General features: G+C 43.3%; 1 protein-coding gene across 2 annotated transcripts in view; it reads left to right on the top strand.

Annotated features, from left to right (window-relative positions):
- Window positions 1-1,288: 1,288 nt before the first annotated feature.
- PRICKLE2 (prickle planar cell polarity protein 2) overlaps window positions 1,289-18,919 on the top strand; it is a 411,818-nt gene continuing 394,187 nt past the window's right edge. The window contains exons 1-2 of one of the 2 annotated variants that reach the window (XM_060202967.1): window positions 1,289-1,664; window positions 2,307-2,392. In XM_060202967.1, coding sequence (XP_060058950.1) covers window positions 1,512-1,664; window positions 2,307-2,392 — 239 coding nt within the window. In that variant the 5' untranslated portion in view covers window positions 1,289-1,511. The remainder of the gene's footprint in view (window positions 1,665-2,306; window positions 2,393-18,919) is intronic. The other variant, XM_060202969.1, reaches the window with a different exon arrangement.

The raw sequence follows: 18,919 nt of genomic DNA on the forward strand, positions 1-18,919 counted from the left end.
TGCCATTAACTTGGTGTTATTACAGATAAGTACCTTTTCTTCACCCAAATTCATTGTCTTTATCAGGAGAAATGCTGAGCCAGGGGGAATCTTTGTCTCTCATTTAAAAAAAAATGTTTATTACTTAATGAGAGAGATAGCTAAAGGCTAGAGCATTGTTCAGTTCTGGCTTCCAGTGGTGCTGGGAATGGAACCTGGGACCTCAGAAACTCAGACATGAAAGTATTTTGCATTTTTTAAAAACAGTGACAAAAGTATTTTCTTTTTATGTTTTAAGTTTCTACCATCTGCAGACACTGTTATATATTCTAAAGCTACAGAGATGAACAAGATAAGCTTTGGTGAGGACAAATAAGTAGACAGGACCTTTCAATGTATTTTACAAGATACATGAAAGTGTGTAAGAGAGGTTACAATAAGGAGTCAGAAAAGTGCTCTCAGGGGAGGTGGTATTTGAGCTGAGATCAATGATAAGTGGACACTTTACCTTTCAGATGTGCAATTTTTTTTTTGACAGCTAGTCTTTAATAAGCGCTTAGTGTATGCCCTTATAATATGTTTAACAATGGTGCATGTTCCAACTCATTTATTTCAATACTGTGAGATAAGGACTCTTGTGGTTGATTGATTGATTAGTAAAAGACATACAGAAAGGTCACTTAATTTGGGAAGATCACAATTTGGTAAGAGGTAGGGGAAAACAGGAAGTTGGGAAGTGAGGTTCAAAGCTTGCCTTCAATAGTCAGTAGTTACTTAATGAACATCTACTTATTTGAGACTATACAGTCAGGGACATAATTCCATCCTTCTCATCTACCAACACATAGTGAACATTAAACAAATCCCATGCATAGTACGAACTTTGAAAATAGCCTGATCTGGGTTGTTGTTGGGGGGCGGGGGGTGGAACTTTTTTTTTTGGTAACAGGTTTGCATAGGCTTGTCAAAAAATGTCAGAACTGTGTGCAAAGAAAAGCGAATTGTCCTATATTCAAATTATACTTGAAAGAAACCTCAGCCCACTTCCCTCTTCCTTTCTCCATCCTTGATCCCAACTACAGTAGCAGGACCTTTGAAGTGGCCCCTGGTGCAAACTTTGGCCAGAAGGGTGAGGAAGAACCTTCACGGGAGTGCCCAGGTGAGGCTGGGAAGGCCATTAGCCCCAGCAGACTGGCCGGGAAGGTAGGAGAGGGCGAGAGTGGGCACAGCTGTCGCAGGGGAGGGACTGGAAGAGCCCGTGGGCCGCGGGGCGAGCCCCGGGAGGCGGGGAGGTGGGTGGTGGTGGGGATGCCGGGAGAGGGAGGGACCTGCGGGCCGGAGCGCGAAAGGCACCAGCGGGGCGAAGGGGAGGTGTGCACTCGGGAGCCAGCTGGGGGCTGCGGGCCGGCGGGCAGGCGTGCAGGCGGAGACTGCCAGGCCAGGGGCCGAGGGAACCCGCCCAGACTACCCGCTCTCCCCGCGGCCTTGCAGACGGACCAACGGACAGCGCTGCGTGCGGGAGGCGCCCGGCCATGTTCAGCCGGAGCTCCCGGAAAAGACTCTCCAGCCGCTCGGTGAGTGTCCCCCACCCGAGCCGGGCTGACCTCCGGGCACCCCCGAGCCGCGGCGTGCTTCCCTGCCCGCGCTCTCTACGCCCCACCGCCTCCGCGCACCTGTGGCCCCAGGTAAGCCCACCCAGCGGCGGGGGCGCGTCCACTGCTTGGCCCGGAAGGGGTTAAGTCTGGGTGGGTCTCTCTCTCTCTCTACCTCTCTCTCTCCCTCCCCCCCCCCCCCCCCCGCAAGACCCAGAACTGTGGCCCTAGATGTCACAGCCGGGGAGCACCCGGGTAACTCCCCTTCCCTCCATAAGGCGGGTGGGTTTCCCAGCTCCAAAGCAGCAGCGTTCAGTCTTTTGCAGAGGACTTGACTTTGGGGCTATCTTTTGGGGTGTCCCATGCTGTCATCTCCTGAGAGCACCAACCTGGAGCAACAGTCGCATCTTGGGGGACTCTGAGGACTTGAAAGGGCTTGCTTTTGTTTCTTAGAAACCCGTGATCAAGGTGTCTGGGGGAGACAAAGCCCCAGCAATGACCATTTCTTGATATCTTGGTACCCAAGCCATGGACAGTGGATCCCTGCTGATGCGGGAGACCACTCCTGGGCCCCCACAAGCGCCCCGCCCCCGAGCCTCTACTTCAAGAGGAATGTTTGAGTAAAATTAGTGGAGGTGGGGAGAAGCAGCAAGCTATCCTGACAGGGGCACCACTGGGACTTTGGAGGGAGTCCAGGTGGTAGAAACATGCCTATGTTGTCTTTTTGTTTTGAAGTTGACCCGACTGGGGCGGATAGAGAGAGGCCAGCCATGTAATGCCTGTGGTGACCAGTGCCCCGGATTTGCCTTGCATAAATGGAGGTAGGATGCTTTGAATCTGCTTACTAAAGCCACAACACTGGGGTGTGTACACACACACACACACACACACACACACACACACACACACACTTTTCCCCTCTTAAATCTTGCTTCTAAGTCACATGGAAAGAATGCAAAGACTGTTCCTTTAAGAGCAGTGCTACATCTGCTACAAATATTGAAGGTGGAAGTGGTGGCCAGACACTGGGAAAGCAGAGAGCTGGGGTTCCCATTGGGGCATTTCTGGGTCTTTGCACCAGTGTCCGGTGTATCCAAGTGACTTGGTACCACCAGACAGTCATAGCAGTGTTTCCGGATGCCAGAGTGTAGCCTGGGTAGGATTCCCTGGACAAGCTGGTGCATTTCCAATTGTGTTTTTAATTCAGCCCCTGTAACACTGGGTCCTAACCACAAATCCACCACTACGGCCTGCCTGCGCTGTGTCAACTCTCTTCAGTGGCCAGATGTTTCTTATTACTGTGCCGTGAATGTTGACTTCCAAGCAGCTCCAGCTTGGATTGGAATGATTATGTTAGAGAGACAAGGGCTCTGGGTGCCCTCCCAGTGCATCTGGCTGCTGGGGCTCTGCTTGGGAGATGTTGAGGTGCAGACAGAGTCTCTCAGTTTGGTGATGTAGGAAGGAGAACTAAAGCCTTCTTGGCTTTTTCATGAAAAGGCAAACCCAATGATAGGAAAAAAAAATTTTTACACCATAATAAGTTCTCTCTTTGATTAGGATCTTCCCCCCCATCCCCACCACTCATGTGCCCCTTTGAAGAAGGTTGTTTCTGGACACTAGTGAGAAAGGCTTGCTTTGATCTCTTAGAGTGTACTTCTCTACTTTCTCCCTGTTGGCTATGTGTGCTGGGCACCTGAGTTATTAGGAAACTCCAGCCGGGTCCTTCAGACATTAAATGCTTTTGTTTCTGCCTCCAATGGACCTGGCAGACTGTTTGCCTTTGTTTCAGGGCACTGAGTGCAGCCCTTATGGCTCCTGAGCGTTTAATAACTTCTGTGTCAGAGAAGAGGCTGGCAACCTTATGAATATGTAGTGGGCAGACAGTCAGTATTGGAGCCTATTGGTGTGTCTGGTGTTTCTGGGCTGGTATGTCCCAATTGGGAAAGTAGGTGCTATGTGGGAGGAAATAAAGATGCCTTGCTTTGAAAATGAAATCTGGTTTGGCAGAATTACTGATCAATTCCTTCCTGAGCCACCTTGTGAGCTAACAGGGCTGGGAAAGGCAGAGGACAAGGAGAGTAATTTACACTTCTCTTTTACTTGGGAAGCTCTAACCAGAAACTTGTGAGATGAGGGATAGTGTGGACTTATAACTTGGCTCCCCTTCTTCTGGTCTGCATGACTTCTGACCTCCTACCAGTCACTTCATCTACCTAGTTCATCTACCTAGTTTGCCCAGCCGTTAAGTGGGAATATTAACATCTCTTGCTTCACATTGTTATTGTAAAGCTCAAATGATATATTGAACATGGCTGGTCAGATACTGGGGAAACAGATAGCTAGAGTTCCTGATGGGCCAGTTCTGAGGTCCAGATACACAGTAAATATTGACTACTTTTGTTTATTGGGGACTTTTAATTTCTTCTCAGTTACATCTCTAGAGCAACCATTATGGGCACATTCAGGAAAGCTGGTGTCCAGGTCACTTTAGTCTTCTATGGCCTTGGAGAACCTGGCATTTTCACTCAGCTGATTTTGTGATGGGGAAAAAGGCATGCTGTAGCCCCTTTAACCCACTGGGGAGCCTTCCTTTTGGAAAGAGACCCTTTCATTAGGCTGAGAGGGGTTTTCATGCTGAAGCAATTTCCTCATCAGCAGCAGAATGGCTCCACTCTGGCCCTGTGAATGGGGGTTTTATGGCATTTCCACCCATGGCTGCAAAGGAAGTTGCTCCCTCCATCTCCCCCATGGGCATACTTTTGGGTGACCTTTCAAAGAAGAGGGACAACCATCTCTGGGTTACAGCAGACTATTCTTCCTGGCACTGTGAAATCCATAGTGCACTTACTCTCCACTCCAGACTAGGGAGGCCATGGCGCATGGGGGGTTGGGGGGGTGGTTGTGCAGGCATAGGAAGAAAAGGCTGACCTCACAGAGTCTGAAAGGAGGCCTTTTGTTTGATCTAAGAGAGTAAATTTCTCTTACCCCTAAGGACAAAGGTACCTTTAAAATTAACACCCTTGGTGACCTTAAGTAGCCTCTCAGTGTACACCCCAGGCCCCCTCTGGTCCATTGTCCACAAAGCAGGCATTTTTAAAAGCAGAAGAGAAGCAGAAGAGAAATGTGTTATTGTTTTTCTAGCACAAACTTGCTAAACTTCTGCAAAGGAAGAGTGTTTTAAACAAACCTTGCTTTCCCCTTGGGTGTGGTGGAGGGAACTCTGACTTTAAAGTCCAGACAAAGCTGCTAGGGTGGGATTGGGGGTGAGGGTTGTCTTGCCTTGACTTGACAAACTGTGTGACCTTGGGCAGATGACTTAGGCTCCCAGGATTTCTATCCCCTCAGCTGTCAAACTGGGGTCTCTCACTACAGAACAAATATTTGAGTGCCTGCTTTGTGCCAGGTCTCTGTGGGTGCTGTGGATACAGTACTGAACAAAACAGACAGGATTCCTGCCCTTGTCCTACAAGTAATTACAATTAAATATAACTGTCAGGAAAGGGATCTGTGGAGGTAACATTTGGACAGAGACCTAAATGAATGAAGCAAGGGAGCAGGGTCTTGCTGATTCACACTTGAGGTTGGAATCAGTCTATCTCTTGAGGGCTTGCTAGAAATGTGAAATTTCAGGCCCTGTCTTGGACTTACTAAATCAGAATCTGAACTTTTATAAGAACCCTGGCCAATTTCAGTGCACAATGAAGATTTCAAGGTGCTGAATTAAAACACCCATAGGGTAGATGCAAAGTATTTTCTATACTCTGGGGCTTTCTCTGTGTGAGAAAAGATCCTTAAGATCCTGGGGAAGTCAGTCTGATTTTATGGAGATTTCCTTGAGTGGATATCCATTCTCCCCATTCTTATTTGTCGCACCAGCTTGAGTGGTCAGTATGGAGATTTTTAGGATTCTCAAAATATACAAACAAAATTTCCAGTCTTGGAACAGAAGATTCTAAACTGTAAGTTCAAGTGGCTTTTTTTTTTTTTTCATCTGGGCAGCTGGGGAGTAAAGAGGGGTACTGCATCCTACTGGTGACCTGGCCAGAAAGAAGTGTCCCTCCAGGACAGCCTTGGTAAACCCCTGTATGCTTCACAGAACATTTCCATTGAGAGGAGGAGGAAGGTGTCTTTATGTGCATGACAACATCACAAATAACTTAGCATATAATAATAACTTGTGCTTACTCCACTGAGACAACTTTCTGGGGCAGGGTGGGGTGTTTCAACTTAATATTTGCAACCTGTTTGAACAGGGGGAGAAAATAGCCGTTTATCCAGTGAAGATTTGTTCTCTGTGTAATCACTAGTGAATAAAAAGAGTAGTAGTAACAGAAAAACATTGGCAGTAACAAGGACAAATGCTTACTTTGGTCACCTTTATGTTTTACATGTTTTTACTCCAGTCTCACCAGCTCCCAGGAGATAATCCTTTTCTTGTGACTGGCTGCCTCTATGTGGTGATTCTAAATCCACAAACTATAGGCCCTTTGCTCTTATCTGTCCTCCACATGACTTTCTTTGATCTGCATAGTTAATTAAATAAGGGGTTTTCCCACCTTCTCTTGAAAAATCCAAATATGCGTCAACATTGGACCTCCTTGTCCCCATGAAGGTAACTGGCTGGATGGCAGTGGCCTCCTCTAGGGTTTGTTATGGTCTCCAACATTCTGCATGTAGTCAAGGACCTCACCACATATTTAGATGACCTTTCAGGTAGGTCTTTGAAGTGATTGGAGCTTTAAAATCCTGAAAATATCTAAAAACGATGAAGAGCTATATTAATTTTAAGTATCATAAACTACCATTTTCAAAGCATTGACAATGGTAGCAACTATTTTAAGTCTTTCCCACCTCCCACTTCACCTTCCTTGGAGAGTGGTGTGACCACTTTCACCCATTATAATCAATAAGGAAACTACTGGTCTCAGAAAATTCAAACAACTCTCCTAAGCTTTTGTAGCCATCTAGCTAATGATACTCCAATTCTGACTTCAGAATTCTGTGTTCCAGAAAGCCTTGGACTAGGACTTTTTAAACTTGGCTTGCATATGAATTAACAGGGGGTTCTGTTCAAATGTAGATTGTGATTCAATGGGCTTGAAAGGGGGTTGCCTAAGACTCTGCATTTCTAACAAACTCCCAGGTGATGCTAATATTGCTGGTCTAGGGAACACACTTTGCATAGTAATTGTCAAGGGGTATGTGTGAGGTGCAGCAAACTAGAGCCTGTGACCCAGTCCCATCACTCGCCTTTTTAGGATGGTTCATGAGCTAAGTATGGCTTTTCTTTTTCTAAATGGTTGTAAAAAGAATTCAAAGAATATTTCATAACATGTTAAAATGATATGAAATTCAAATTCCACTGACCGTAAAAAGTGTTATCTGAACAAAGCCGTGCCCACCTATTCTTGTCTGTGACTGTTTTTGTGTCACAGTGGCAGAATTTGTTGCTTGTAGTAGAGATTGTATAACCCACAAAGTCAAAATAATTTGCGCTCTGACTGTTCACAGACAACGTTTGCTGGCTCCTGGTCTATTCTACAGTTTGGGGAATGTGCAAGTGGCTTCTATTCCTTTTAAAAGAAAAGAGCCTGTGGACCCTTTGGAATCAGGGCCAGGTGAACCATCCCCTCTAAGCAAGATGTGCATGGTGCTAAATCAAAGGCAACCACAGAACCAGAGAACAGACCAAAGTAATTTCTAGAGGGCATGCGGAGATAAGGCTTGCATGACCAGATCAATGAACTGCCAGTGGATTCTAAGCTCTCTGTAATCCCTTCAATATTTCAGTTGTGCTGATAAATGTAGATTCTATTGGAGCATGAAAAGGAAGACTTTCAGAACAAGCCTCCTGGAGTTGCCCTTTCATGAACGACTGCCAGAAGACAGGGGCAGTGGTAGCTTTGTGAGGTCATTGTAATTATGCAGCCAGCTTGAGCCACTGCCTTTGCAGGTGGGAGACTTTGGTACTGTCCAGTGGCTCCAGAGGCTGCGCTCACTGGGCCAGCCAAGACTGGACCTTGAAAGGCATCTTGACTTTGTTGCCCTGGCAATTGTGTTGATTGATGACTGGAGTGCTAATTTGGGGTGACACACTACTCTGGTTTCATTTAGTAGGTTGTAATTTGGCTAAAACATGTTTTCTCACCAATTATGTGTGCCTGGGAGGGAAAACTACCATTGTCTGTTAATGGATGTGTTAAGGAAAGAGAGAGCAAGGAGATGTTTGATGTGTGAAAATGAGACTTCTGCCTGGAATCCTCAGTGGAGGGAAAAATATTTATTGACAAAGCTTTCTGGATAGCTCATCTTTTTAAAAACATATTTATTTATTGGATAAGACTGAGAAATTGAGGGAAGGAGAAGATAGAGTCACCTGCAGCACCACTTTCTTCCCTCCTCTCCTCCTTTATGCAGGTGGGGACTGGGGCTTGAACTGGGGTCCCTGTGCATTGTAACATGCACTAAACCAGGTGTGCCACTGCCCAGCTTCTGGACAGCTCACCTTATGTCCCTGGTAATTAATAATGTGTTTAGTGCACACAGACATTTTACCAAGGCTTCTCTCTTGGGGACGCATATCAGTGCATCTCAATATATCTGTCTCTTATTTTGAAATAAGACACGTCTGTAATAAAAATTTTAAAAATCATACACATGCATGCACACACAAAACATACACAGAGGAGGAAACCTATAACAACACTTTTGTGCAGGAGGTCAGCATATTATCTCCAGGTTATATCCAGTGAGGCAAAATAAACCCTACCACCTGTTCTTGTATGATGTACTAGCTAAGAAACTTTTTTGAAGCTGCTTTTCATTTTCATGTAGAGTGGAAGAGAAACAGAGGGAGGGAAGAAGACCTTTACTCCAGAGCTTCCTGTAGTGCTGCAGTATTCTCCTGTGATTGTTAGGGTTTGGACCTGGGCTGTGTGTGTGGGAAGGCACATACCCTGCCTGGCAAGCTATTTCTTGACCCTAAGAATGATTTATATATTTTTATTTAATTTTTTTAGAAAAAAAAACTTGAGAAGGGCAGGAAAGAGGAGATGAAGGAAGAAGAAGAGGAGAAAGAGGAGAAAAAGATAGGGAAATAAAGAAAAATATCGAAGCACCACACTGTTCCATCTATGGAGCTTCCCCAGTGTTAGTGGTGCTGCCATGTGGTATCAGGGCTCAACTGTGGGGTCTTGTGCATGGTAAGCCATAAGCTCTACCAAGTGAACTATTTCCTGGCTGTTTTTATTTTTTTTAACATTTTTCAATTATAGTATCACTGTATTGAGAGAATATTGGTTTACAGCATTATTGTCACAAGGCTATATATTTTATGACAGGTAAAATTTATACAGCATTTAAATTTTAAGTCTACACAACATTTTTAAACACCCTTTAGTTTCAACTGTGACAGTATTACATAATTACATAAATAATTGAGACAGTCCCTATGACCTACAAAATTGGAGGTCTTTATGACCTAGGTTAGCACACAGCCAGAGATCTGTGTTGTTTATAGCATGGTGTTTGTTCCCTCAGGTTGATTCAAATTGTTATTAAAAAGATTTTATAAAAAGCATGCATTCTGCATATGCTCTCTTCCACTTAATTTTTCACAATTAGGAGTAGTTCTGGGTATTCTTTACATGTTAGTATACAAAGGAAAAAAGACGTAATAGGGAGTCGGGCAGTAGCACAGTGGGTTAAGCACACATGACGCGAAGCTCAAGGACTGGGGTTAAGGATCCCGGTTTGAGCCCTGGCTCCCCACCTGCAGGGGTGTCCTTCACAAGTGGTAAAGCAGGTCTGTAGGTGACTATCTTTCTCTCCCCCCCCTCTGTTTTCCCCTTTTCTCTCCATTTCTCTCTGTTCTATCTAACAACGACAACATCAATAACAATAGCAATAACTACAACAATAAAAAAAAGACGTAATACAGTTTTTTGTCTGTTATTTATTTATTCATTTATTTTGACAGTCAGCAATGATTCACTATTCCATTCTGACTTTTTTTCAGAGTTAGGGGGCTGAGCGGTAGCACAATGGGTTAAGCATACATGGCATGAAGAGCAAGGACTGGAAGGATCCCTGTTCGAGCCCCTGGCTCCCACCTGCAAGATAGTTGCTTCAGTCTACAGGTATCTTTCTTTCCCCTTTCTGTCTTCCCCTCCTCTCTCAGTCTTTCTCTGTCCCATCCAACAATAATAACAACAAGGGCAACAAAATCGGAAAATTGGCCTCCAGGATCAGTGGAGTCATAGTGCAGGGACCTAGCCCCAGTGATAACCCTGTAGGCAAAAAAAAATCAGAGTTAGAGGAACACACAGAGAAGGAAACCATAGCACTAAATTTTCCTTTAGTGCACTGGGTGCTAGACTTAAACCTGGGTCATGATCATGAAAAAGCAAGTACAATGTTCAAGTAAATTGTCTTGACAGCCCATTTTTTGCTTTTTAAATTCAGTGTGTAAGTTATCATTGAGTTAATTAAAAAAAAAAATCTATGACCATTTGTGTTGTTTCCATTGTCCCTTATTATGTAATTATATATATATATATATATATATATATATATATGTATATATATATATATATATATACACATATATATTTGACAATTGCATTCTTTTTAAAGCTTTTAAAATATTTTTAAAAACATATCTTTTATTTATTTATAGGGTAGAGACAACCAGAAATGGAGAGGGGAGGGGGAACTAGAGAGGAGAGAGACAGAGGGATACCTACAACACTACTTCACTACTTGAAAAGCTTTCCCCATACAGATGGGGACTGGGGGCTCGAACCCAGGTCCTTACACATTGTAATATGTGTACACAACCAGATGTGCCATCACCAGCCCTGACAATGACATTCTTATACTATAACATGCCTGTGTATATTTACTTAGTTTTAAATTTCTGTGGCATACTTGGAATTGTTAGGACAGAGGGAATGACTATTAAAAAATTTAAGACCTGTTGCCAAACTGTCCTTCAAAAAGATGGTGCCAACATCCACCTCCCCAGTATTTAAAAAAACAATTTGTGTGTTTTGGGGGTTGAACTTTGAGATATCTCAGCTTGTATGGCAACCTGGCAATTAGTCCTTGTTTAATCACCCTGAGTGACAATTTGTGCTTGATGAATAGTGAGAAAACATAGATGCCTGTCATCTCTTTTTCAAGAGATACTTTATTTGCCTTTATTTCTGAAAGTGATACCCACATTCTATAGAAAGGTTGCCATCCATTCTGACGCTACTGTGGTTTAAGTTTGGTGGGATGAGGAAAGTCTGGTCCCCACCTGCAGGGGGAAAGCTTTACAAGTGGTGAAGCAGTGTTGCAGGTATCTCTCTGTGTCTCTCCCTCTCTATCAACCCCTTCCCTCTCGATTTCTGGCTGTCTCTATCCAATAAATAAATAAAGACCATTTTAAAAAATTAAAAAATAAATAAAAGGAAAATGTAATGTGTTGCTTATTGTCTCTTGGTTCAAAAAAGCACAGAGGTTATCCTTTAATGATTAATGAATACCCCAGAGGGATTTTCCTGTGGAGAGTGCAACTGTCCCTAGAGGGAACTGACTCCAGGATTATTGAGCACTTGGAGATCTAAGAGATTCTCCCTGCCCTGTGAATGGGAGAGCCATGGAGGACTATAGGGTGGTCTCTGGGAAGAAACGTGTGTATCTAGCCAGTGTCATAAAAATGTCGGTGAAGATTGTAGGGGCCTATGTGGAAACAGTAGAACTAAGTGGCGAAAGACATGTCTCTGATATCTGATTACTGTAAAAAATGGCGACTAATCCCTAGCACTGCAAAAATGGTATCATCTGTTTTCCATCTACACCATGCCTTGGCCTCTCGTGAGCTTAATGTGCAGCTTGGTGATACGAGAATCCGGCATGAAGCCCAGCCAGACTATCTTGGCGTTACTCTCGATCGCACTCTGTCATTTCACGAACATCTCATAAAAACTGCAGCAAAGGTGGGCGCGAGGAATAACATCATTGCAAGACTGGCCAGCTCCTCATGGGGCGCGAGCGCTTCCACACTACGATCATCATCTCTGGCATTATGCTATTCCACTGCAGAATACTGTGCCCCAGTATGGTTCCATAGCCCCCATGTCCACTTGGTCGATTCCAAATTATATTCCTCCATGAGGATAATTTCTGGAACCATCCGTTCCACCCCGGTTCCATGGCTGCCAGTTCTTAGCAACATCACCCCGCCAGATATTCATCGGGATGCGGCATCATCTAAGTTCATTTCCCATGTCTACGCTCGACCGGACCTGCCAATATACGCGGATATCTTCGCCCACCCTGTCCAATGCTTGACGTCTTGTCACCCAATCTGGTCCCCTACACCTACACTGAACTTCTCTGTTCCAGACTCTTGGAAACAGAGTTGGCAGTCAGCTGAGGTAAAGAACAAACACCTCATCACAGACCCCTGCAAGTGTCAACCCGGCTTTGACCTAGCACGTTAAGATTGGGCCCTCCTCAATCACTATCGAACAGGCCATGGCCGGTGCGCCACTATGTTCCATCGCTGGGGAGCCAGAGACGACCCGAACTGCCCCTGCGGCTACAGACAGACTCTGACCCACATAGTCAACGACTGCCACCTCTCCAGATTCAAAGGAGGTCTCGAAACTTTACATCAGGCTCAACCTGACACTGTTGACTGGCTACGGAAGAAGGGCAAACGCTAGAAGAAGAAGAAGTGGCTAAAGGGACAGGATTTGAAGATATTTTACTGAGCTCATTGTCTTGGTTCTGCCTCTTAACTGAGGGTCATTGGGCAAATGACTGCATCCAGAAATCGAGAGAGAGAAGGGGGTGATAGGAAGAGAGACAGAGACACCTGGCAATACTGCTTCACCACTTGTAAAGCTTTCCCCCTGCAGGTGGGGACTGGGGCTTAAACCCTCGTCCTTGCACATTGTAACGTGTAGCTCAACCAGCCAGCCCCCTGAACTTCAGTTTTCTTACCTGAAAAAAAAAATGGGGGGGTAGTGCTACTCCTTAAAAGGTGGTTGTGAGAATTGAATGGATAATGTACAATGTGCCTGGTTTGGGTGTGTCACAAGTTCCTTATGCATTGTGGTTGCAGTGACATTTAATGGAAACAGGACAGGATATGGAATACGAGGATCTGGCTTTACAGCTTTGGAAATTATATGACAAAGAAGTCACTTTCCCACTACAAGCTGTACTTCTGTATTTATTAAGTAAGGGCCATGACCCATATGGACTTCACTTGTAAGAAATAGAGTGGAATCCCCCATTTTGTGGTAGTGTAGATTGCAAGGACTGAGACAGAATAACCTATTCATACTACCCACCATAAACTTACCTGGAGACATGTACACATTGGTGAAATGCGGTTTAATAGTATTGGACTCTACACCATCACAGTTTCTTTGCTTAAGTGAAGTGTGCATATAATGTTGGTGAAAACGGTGTGCAAACTGAAACTGTAGCACAAAGGCAACGTTTAAACTTTACCCCTGGAGTCTGTATTCCAAAAGGGGCCTTTTATTATGTGCCTTGTCTTCACCAACTGGACCATGAAAATTCATATCCAAGATAAAACCACATATTACCAAGGCAGTACTTAATTCATTTTTCTCAAATCTAATATATATATATATATATGTATATGTGTATATATATATGTTTTTGGTGGCTTCCTGTATCCCATGCTACATGTTTTTACTTCTGTGATTTGCATCTCTTCTGCAAGAGCTTTCTTTCTCTTCAAGATAAGAAACAAGGATATTTATACAGTATTTATTTCAAAGATCACACTCTAGAAGCTCCTAAGATCTGACCTACATTTTGTTGACATTGTGCAGGGTTTAATTTTTTTTTTTTTTTTTGCCTCCAGGATTATCTCTGGGGCTTGATGCCTGCACTATGAATCCACTGCTCTTAGAGGCCATTTGTTCCCATTTTTTTTTTGCCCTTGTTGTTATTGTTATTGCTGTTGGACAGAAAGAGATTGAGAGAGGAGGGGGAGACATGGGGGGGGAGAAAGATAGGCCCCTGCAGACCTGCTTCGCCACTTGTGAAGCGACTCCCCTGCAGGTTGGAGCTGGGGGCTTAAACTAGGATCCTTACTTTGGTCCTTGGGCTTCGTGCTATGTGCACTACCACCTGGCCCCCAGTTAAACTTTTTAATTCATTACTAACACTTAAGATTTTGTGTGAAAATGCAGATTGGGTGTTTTCTCTGGAAATAGTTAAAATACCTGGCGAGTTTGGACCTACATTCCTTTGTGATTTTTAGAACCAGTAAGTTCGACTTTGCCACACGCCCCACCACCCCTTATTGCTTTACATCTGGCCTGCTTCACTCATTGATGTTACTGTCCTCCCACTGTGTCCATCAGATTGTGACCACTGGTGAGAGTAAGTTTGTATGACTGGAAGAATGAGATGAAGGACTGATTGGAACTAAGCTGTCCCATGGCGGAAACAGCTGTGTTAGACGTGTTAGACATCTTTTCAGCTGCTAAATCCTCCCTGTCTAGAGGTCCTCTCAAGTAGCTGACATTACTGAGGACCTACTGTGTGCTTGTTTTCTTCCAAGTGTCACCTCATGGCATCCTAACAACAGTCTTCAGACTTGTGTATATTATCTTTTACTTGGGAAATCTAAGGACATTGACATCCAGGGAGGTTAGGTAATTACTCCAGGAAAAAGTGGAGCCTGATTTGAAACTATAATGGATATTTAGGGCCATAACTACACATTTTTCAACCTAGAGAGTTTGAACTCATTGTCTATATATGAAACTATACCTTAGGGAATAGAATTGTAGGAGACTGTAGATTCGCTGACTTCCACCTACAGCACACAGTGTCTGAAGGAACCTGGTTTTGTTGGTTTATTTGAAGCTGAGATACTGAAGGTAAACTCCTATAAAGTCATAGTATGTGGAAATGAAATTATTGGAGTATCTTTAAGGTGAAAAACTGACTCAAGCATAGCAGAGATAGACACAAGACCCAACAAGAAGCTATTTGGAGTTTTAAAAATATTTATTTTATTTTAATGAGAGAGATACAGAGAGAAAGACTAGAACACTACTTAGTTCTGGCTTATGGTGGTGCTGGGGATTGAAACTGGGACCTCAAAACCTCAGGTATGAAAGTCTTTTATGCTGTCAGATCTGAACAGTGCTCTGTTACATGCAGTGACCAGGATTAAACATAGGGCCTCAAACATGCTAGTATTGCACTCCCTGCTGTACCATCTAGTCACTATACGAAGTTGTGCAGTGAAATTCACATACATTCAGCTTATTTATAGCTTTAATGTTCTGTTAAGTGCTGTGAAAGGGAAAGTCCTAAGAACTGCCTGCTCCTTGTAACAGAGAGGACTCAATTGGGGGTGGGGCTATACAGCACATCCCTTCCTCAGCCAGCTTTCTGTCAGGAAGCATAAAAATAAACAAGATGTTCATTATCCAGTCTTTGCACTTTTTCATCTGAACTTGTATCCCCCAGTGCTTTACCAGTCCTGATCCCAAGGTGCAACACAGACCCAAGCACATCTGACCACTGGAAGGCATTTAATGAGAGCCTTATTTAGTTTTATGTTTGGTAAACTACTTGGTAATGCAGAAATTGCTTTCACAATTCATAAAAATAGGCTCATTATGTGTACATGTAACACCCAGAGTGGGCCCTTCATGTTTGAGTGCTTGAGGAATTAGGCCTCCAGGGGACTTATTAAAAGAATGCAGGTGTTTTTTTTTTCCCCATCACTATGAAATTACTCTGATAATATAATTTCTCAGAGCCTTTTGTTCTGCTCTCAAGCACCCAGGAGCGCCCCTGTCATTTGCATCTTTGATGACTCGGCCTTTGGAACTTCTCCAATGACTTATTGAGTTGTTTGGAAATCATGACAGACTCCTCTCATCTTAATGAAGACAAAAATTTGGAGAATATAGATAATTGTTTCTATCATTTGGAGTCTGTCTGTCATATTTAAAAGCCCAGGTATGGGTGCATAGATATGTTTTCCTAAGTTCTGGAAATTGGAGCAATTTTATAGATGCGTATAATTGCTAGGGTTAATGTTATTTTAATTTTCAAAATCCTGATGATAAAAGCATTCTAAAGCAGGTATAGTGACTTTAGATCTCATTACTGGATGAAAAAATTGTGATGTAGATGCTTTGGAGCATTCAGTAAAATCATGATTTACGAAGAGTAAAAAACAGGATAACCCCATCACTACGGAAGTGTACTCTTAGGAGTCAGGGCAAAGGTGCAACCGACCGGGCATGCGTTGCCAAGCATCAGTGCCTGGGCTCAAGTTCCACATCCACACCTGCACATATGGTAAAGCAATGTAGCAGATCTCTCTGTCTATTCTTCTCAATTTCTCTCTGTCTCTAGCAAAAATAAAACAAAAGAAAAAAGACTGTTGGGAGTAGTAGATGTGTCGTGTAAGCTCTGAGCACCAGTGACAGCTTCAATGACAATAAAAAAAAAAAGGTACTCTTTGAAAGTAAGGTGTGATTTCCTTCTAGTCTGAGTTTTTTACCTAGAGTTTCACATATTTTTATTTTGTTTTCTAGAGCTGTTGAAAAAAAAAAAACCAGACTGAGTGAATAAAATAATAGACATTTGTCCTTCTATAATTCTGCAGGTTAAGAGTCGAAAATCAAAATGTTGGCAATGTTGTTTCTTCTGGAGACTTAGAGGGAGGGCCCATCCTAGCTTCTAATGGCTCTCAACTGTCCTTGGAATTCTTAGTTTGTGGTTGGTGTAGCCCTGCCATCTCTCCTTCTGCCATTTTCTGCTATTCTCCCTTTGTGTGTGTCTGACCCTTCCCCTTCTGTCTTACAAAGACTTGTCATTGGTTTCAACCTACCTCCCAGCCCCATATAGGGTGATCTCATTTCAAGATATTTTATTGAATTACATCTGCAAAGGCCCTTTTTTTTTTTTTTACCAGATAAGGTCTTTTAGAAATTTCAGGTGGGTGGATCTTTTGGGGGGTCACTATCAATCCACTGTCAGAATTATGGTAGCAGAACATGTGTGTTTGATATTTTGAATTGGTCTGCCCAAATAGGGCTTTCTAAATGTGTAGTCTGTAAAGGTAGAGTGACAAGGAGTTTGGGGCTTGGGGGGCGGTGCATCTTTGTGAGGAAGATGCTTTACTTAACCTTCTTAGGCCCAGTTCAGTGTTGGCAAAAGGAGGGGATTGTTCAAGCTGCTGTTAGTGAATAAAATTCTGGATGGAATTTGCTGCTGGTATTGATGAATTCAGTTGTCTGAATAAGTTGACCTCCAGGTCACCCTATGAAGTCCATCCATCTTCTTGTAGCTTTTGTTGGGCCTTGCCGAGAGATGTATAGGAAATGAACTGGTAGTGTATGTACAGTTATTTTGTGGGAAGAACTTTTTGCCCTGGGGCCTTTTAATGAATGTCTAGGTTACATAATTGATTCACTTTCAAAGGGAGAAAAATGAGCTTCCTTAGAAAAAGCAATTCTTCATAATCCTAGAAATAGACTTCATCTCTACAATTTCTGCCAGAGCACACTTACTTCACCTCCCATTTCTCACTAAATACACCTGAAAAGAGTATAAGGTTAATTGTTCTCCATCCCCTGGTTTCTTTTAAATCCAGCATGAATGGACTTAGGTTTTTCAGAGTAAATTACCTGAAATGAAATGAAAGTGAATTATATTTTTTTCTCCATCACCATATTAGTACCTTTAATTGGATATTTACAGTGTGTCAAAGGTGTAACAGTCCCTTTATTCTTCTGTAATTCTGAGAGCCCTTTATGAGGTAGATTACATTATTCATGTTTATTTCATGAAGAAATTTGAGGTGATCCAGGTTTAAGTAACATTCTCAAGATCACACAGCGAGTTAATATTGAAATCAAAGCTCAGTTGTAGAACTCTGACTAAAGTTTGAGGGTTCTTTTTTGACACCAGAGTAGGGATCAGTACCTGCATTACTACCCCAGCTCAGGTAGCAATTTTCTCTCTCTCTCTCTCCCTCTTTTTAACTTTATTGATTTTATTTGATAGGGTAGAGGGAAATTGAGAGGGAAAGGGGATAGAGAGAGAGACAGAGAGAGACCTATGGCACTGCTTCAGGCTCATGAAGTTCACCCCCTGTAGGTGGGGACTGGGGGCTTAAAACCCAAGTCCTTGCACGGATTACACTTGGACTTAACCGGGTGCATCAGCACCTAGCTTGCTTGCATTCTCTCTCTGTCTCTTTCTTTTTGATAGAAGGGGAGACACAGAATGGAGAGACACTTACAGCACTGCTCTACCACTTGTGAAACTTGGACCACCCCCAGCCACATATGAGGAGGGGACCAGGAGTTTGAATCCAGGTCCTGCCCTAGAGTAGTATGTGTGCTTTTACCAGGTGAGCTACCGCCTGGCCCAGAGCTGCAGTTCTCAGCCACTATAGAATATGCCTGGCTGCAGGGGCGATATTATAGGATATAAATGGTGGTTTCTTCACATTAATATGTAACAATCACCTGGGGAGGGGCTGCTTCCTTTCCTCGATTCATTAGAGCTCAGTTGGTGCTTAGAATTTATATTTCTAATCAATTAGGTACTGCTGCTAGTTCAGGAAACATGGTTTGGGAACCACAGGAGGGGACCATACAAGCTACTATTAGTGAACAAAATTCTGGGATGTGATTTTATGCCAATAATGATGAATTCAGTTGTCTGAATAAACTGAACATAAGTCAGTACTTCAGCCCTGTCCTCCAGGGCACGAGAGTCATATCAAGGGCACCAGAGAAAACAAGATAGAAGTGACTGTCCCTCTTAGCGCTCCATATTCTTATCACAAAGTGTCTCAGTTTACTGCTGTATGACTGATATTGAAGATAGGCATTTTGGTTGGAAAGAGAACCTCCTCCTCCATATCTCCCACTTAAACTGTAGTATATCTTTGGCCTCCTCCTTCATAGCACCTGCAGATCATGTAATTTACTAAAGTAATCTTTAAACTCTTTGATCAGCTGGACAGCAGAACTAGTCAAAGTTGGGTGTCTATGGAGATGACTTATAATGAATAAGATGTACTACCCCCCCATAGCGAACTACATTGTAATGCTACAGAAATGAGAATGGTATGGTACTAGAGGAGGAATAGAGAGGCCTCTGCAGCAAGGGAGAACATCTCCAAATGAAATCCAAGTCACTGTGGCACAAAGGTGACAGTAACTTTATTTATTAACCAGAGCAATTCTTAGCTCTGGCTTATGGTGAGATAGGTATTGAACCTGGGGCCTTTGCTGCCTCAGGCATGAAAGTCTTTTGCATAGCCATTA

Source organism: Erinaceus europaeus, chromosome 12 (assembly GCF_950295315.1).
Source record: "Erinaceus europaeus chromosome 12, mEriEur2.1, whole genome shotgun sequence".
Lineage (NCBI taxonomy): Eukaryota > Metazoa > Chordata > Mammalia > Eulipotyphla > Erinaceidae > Erinaceus > Erinaceus europaeus.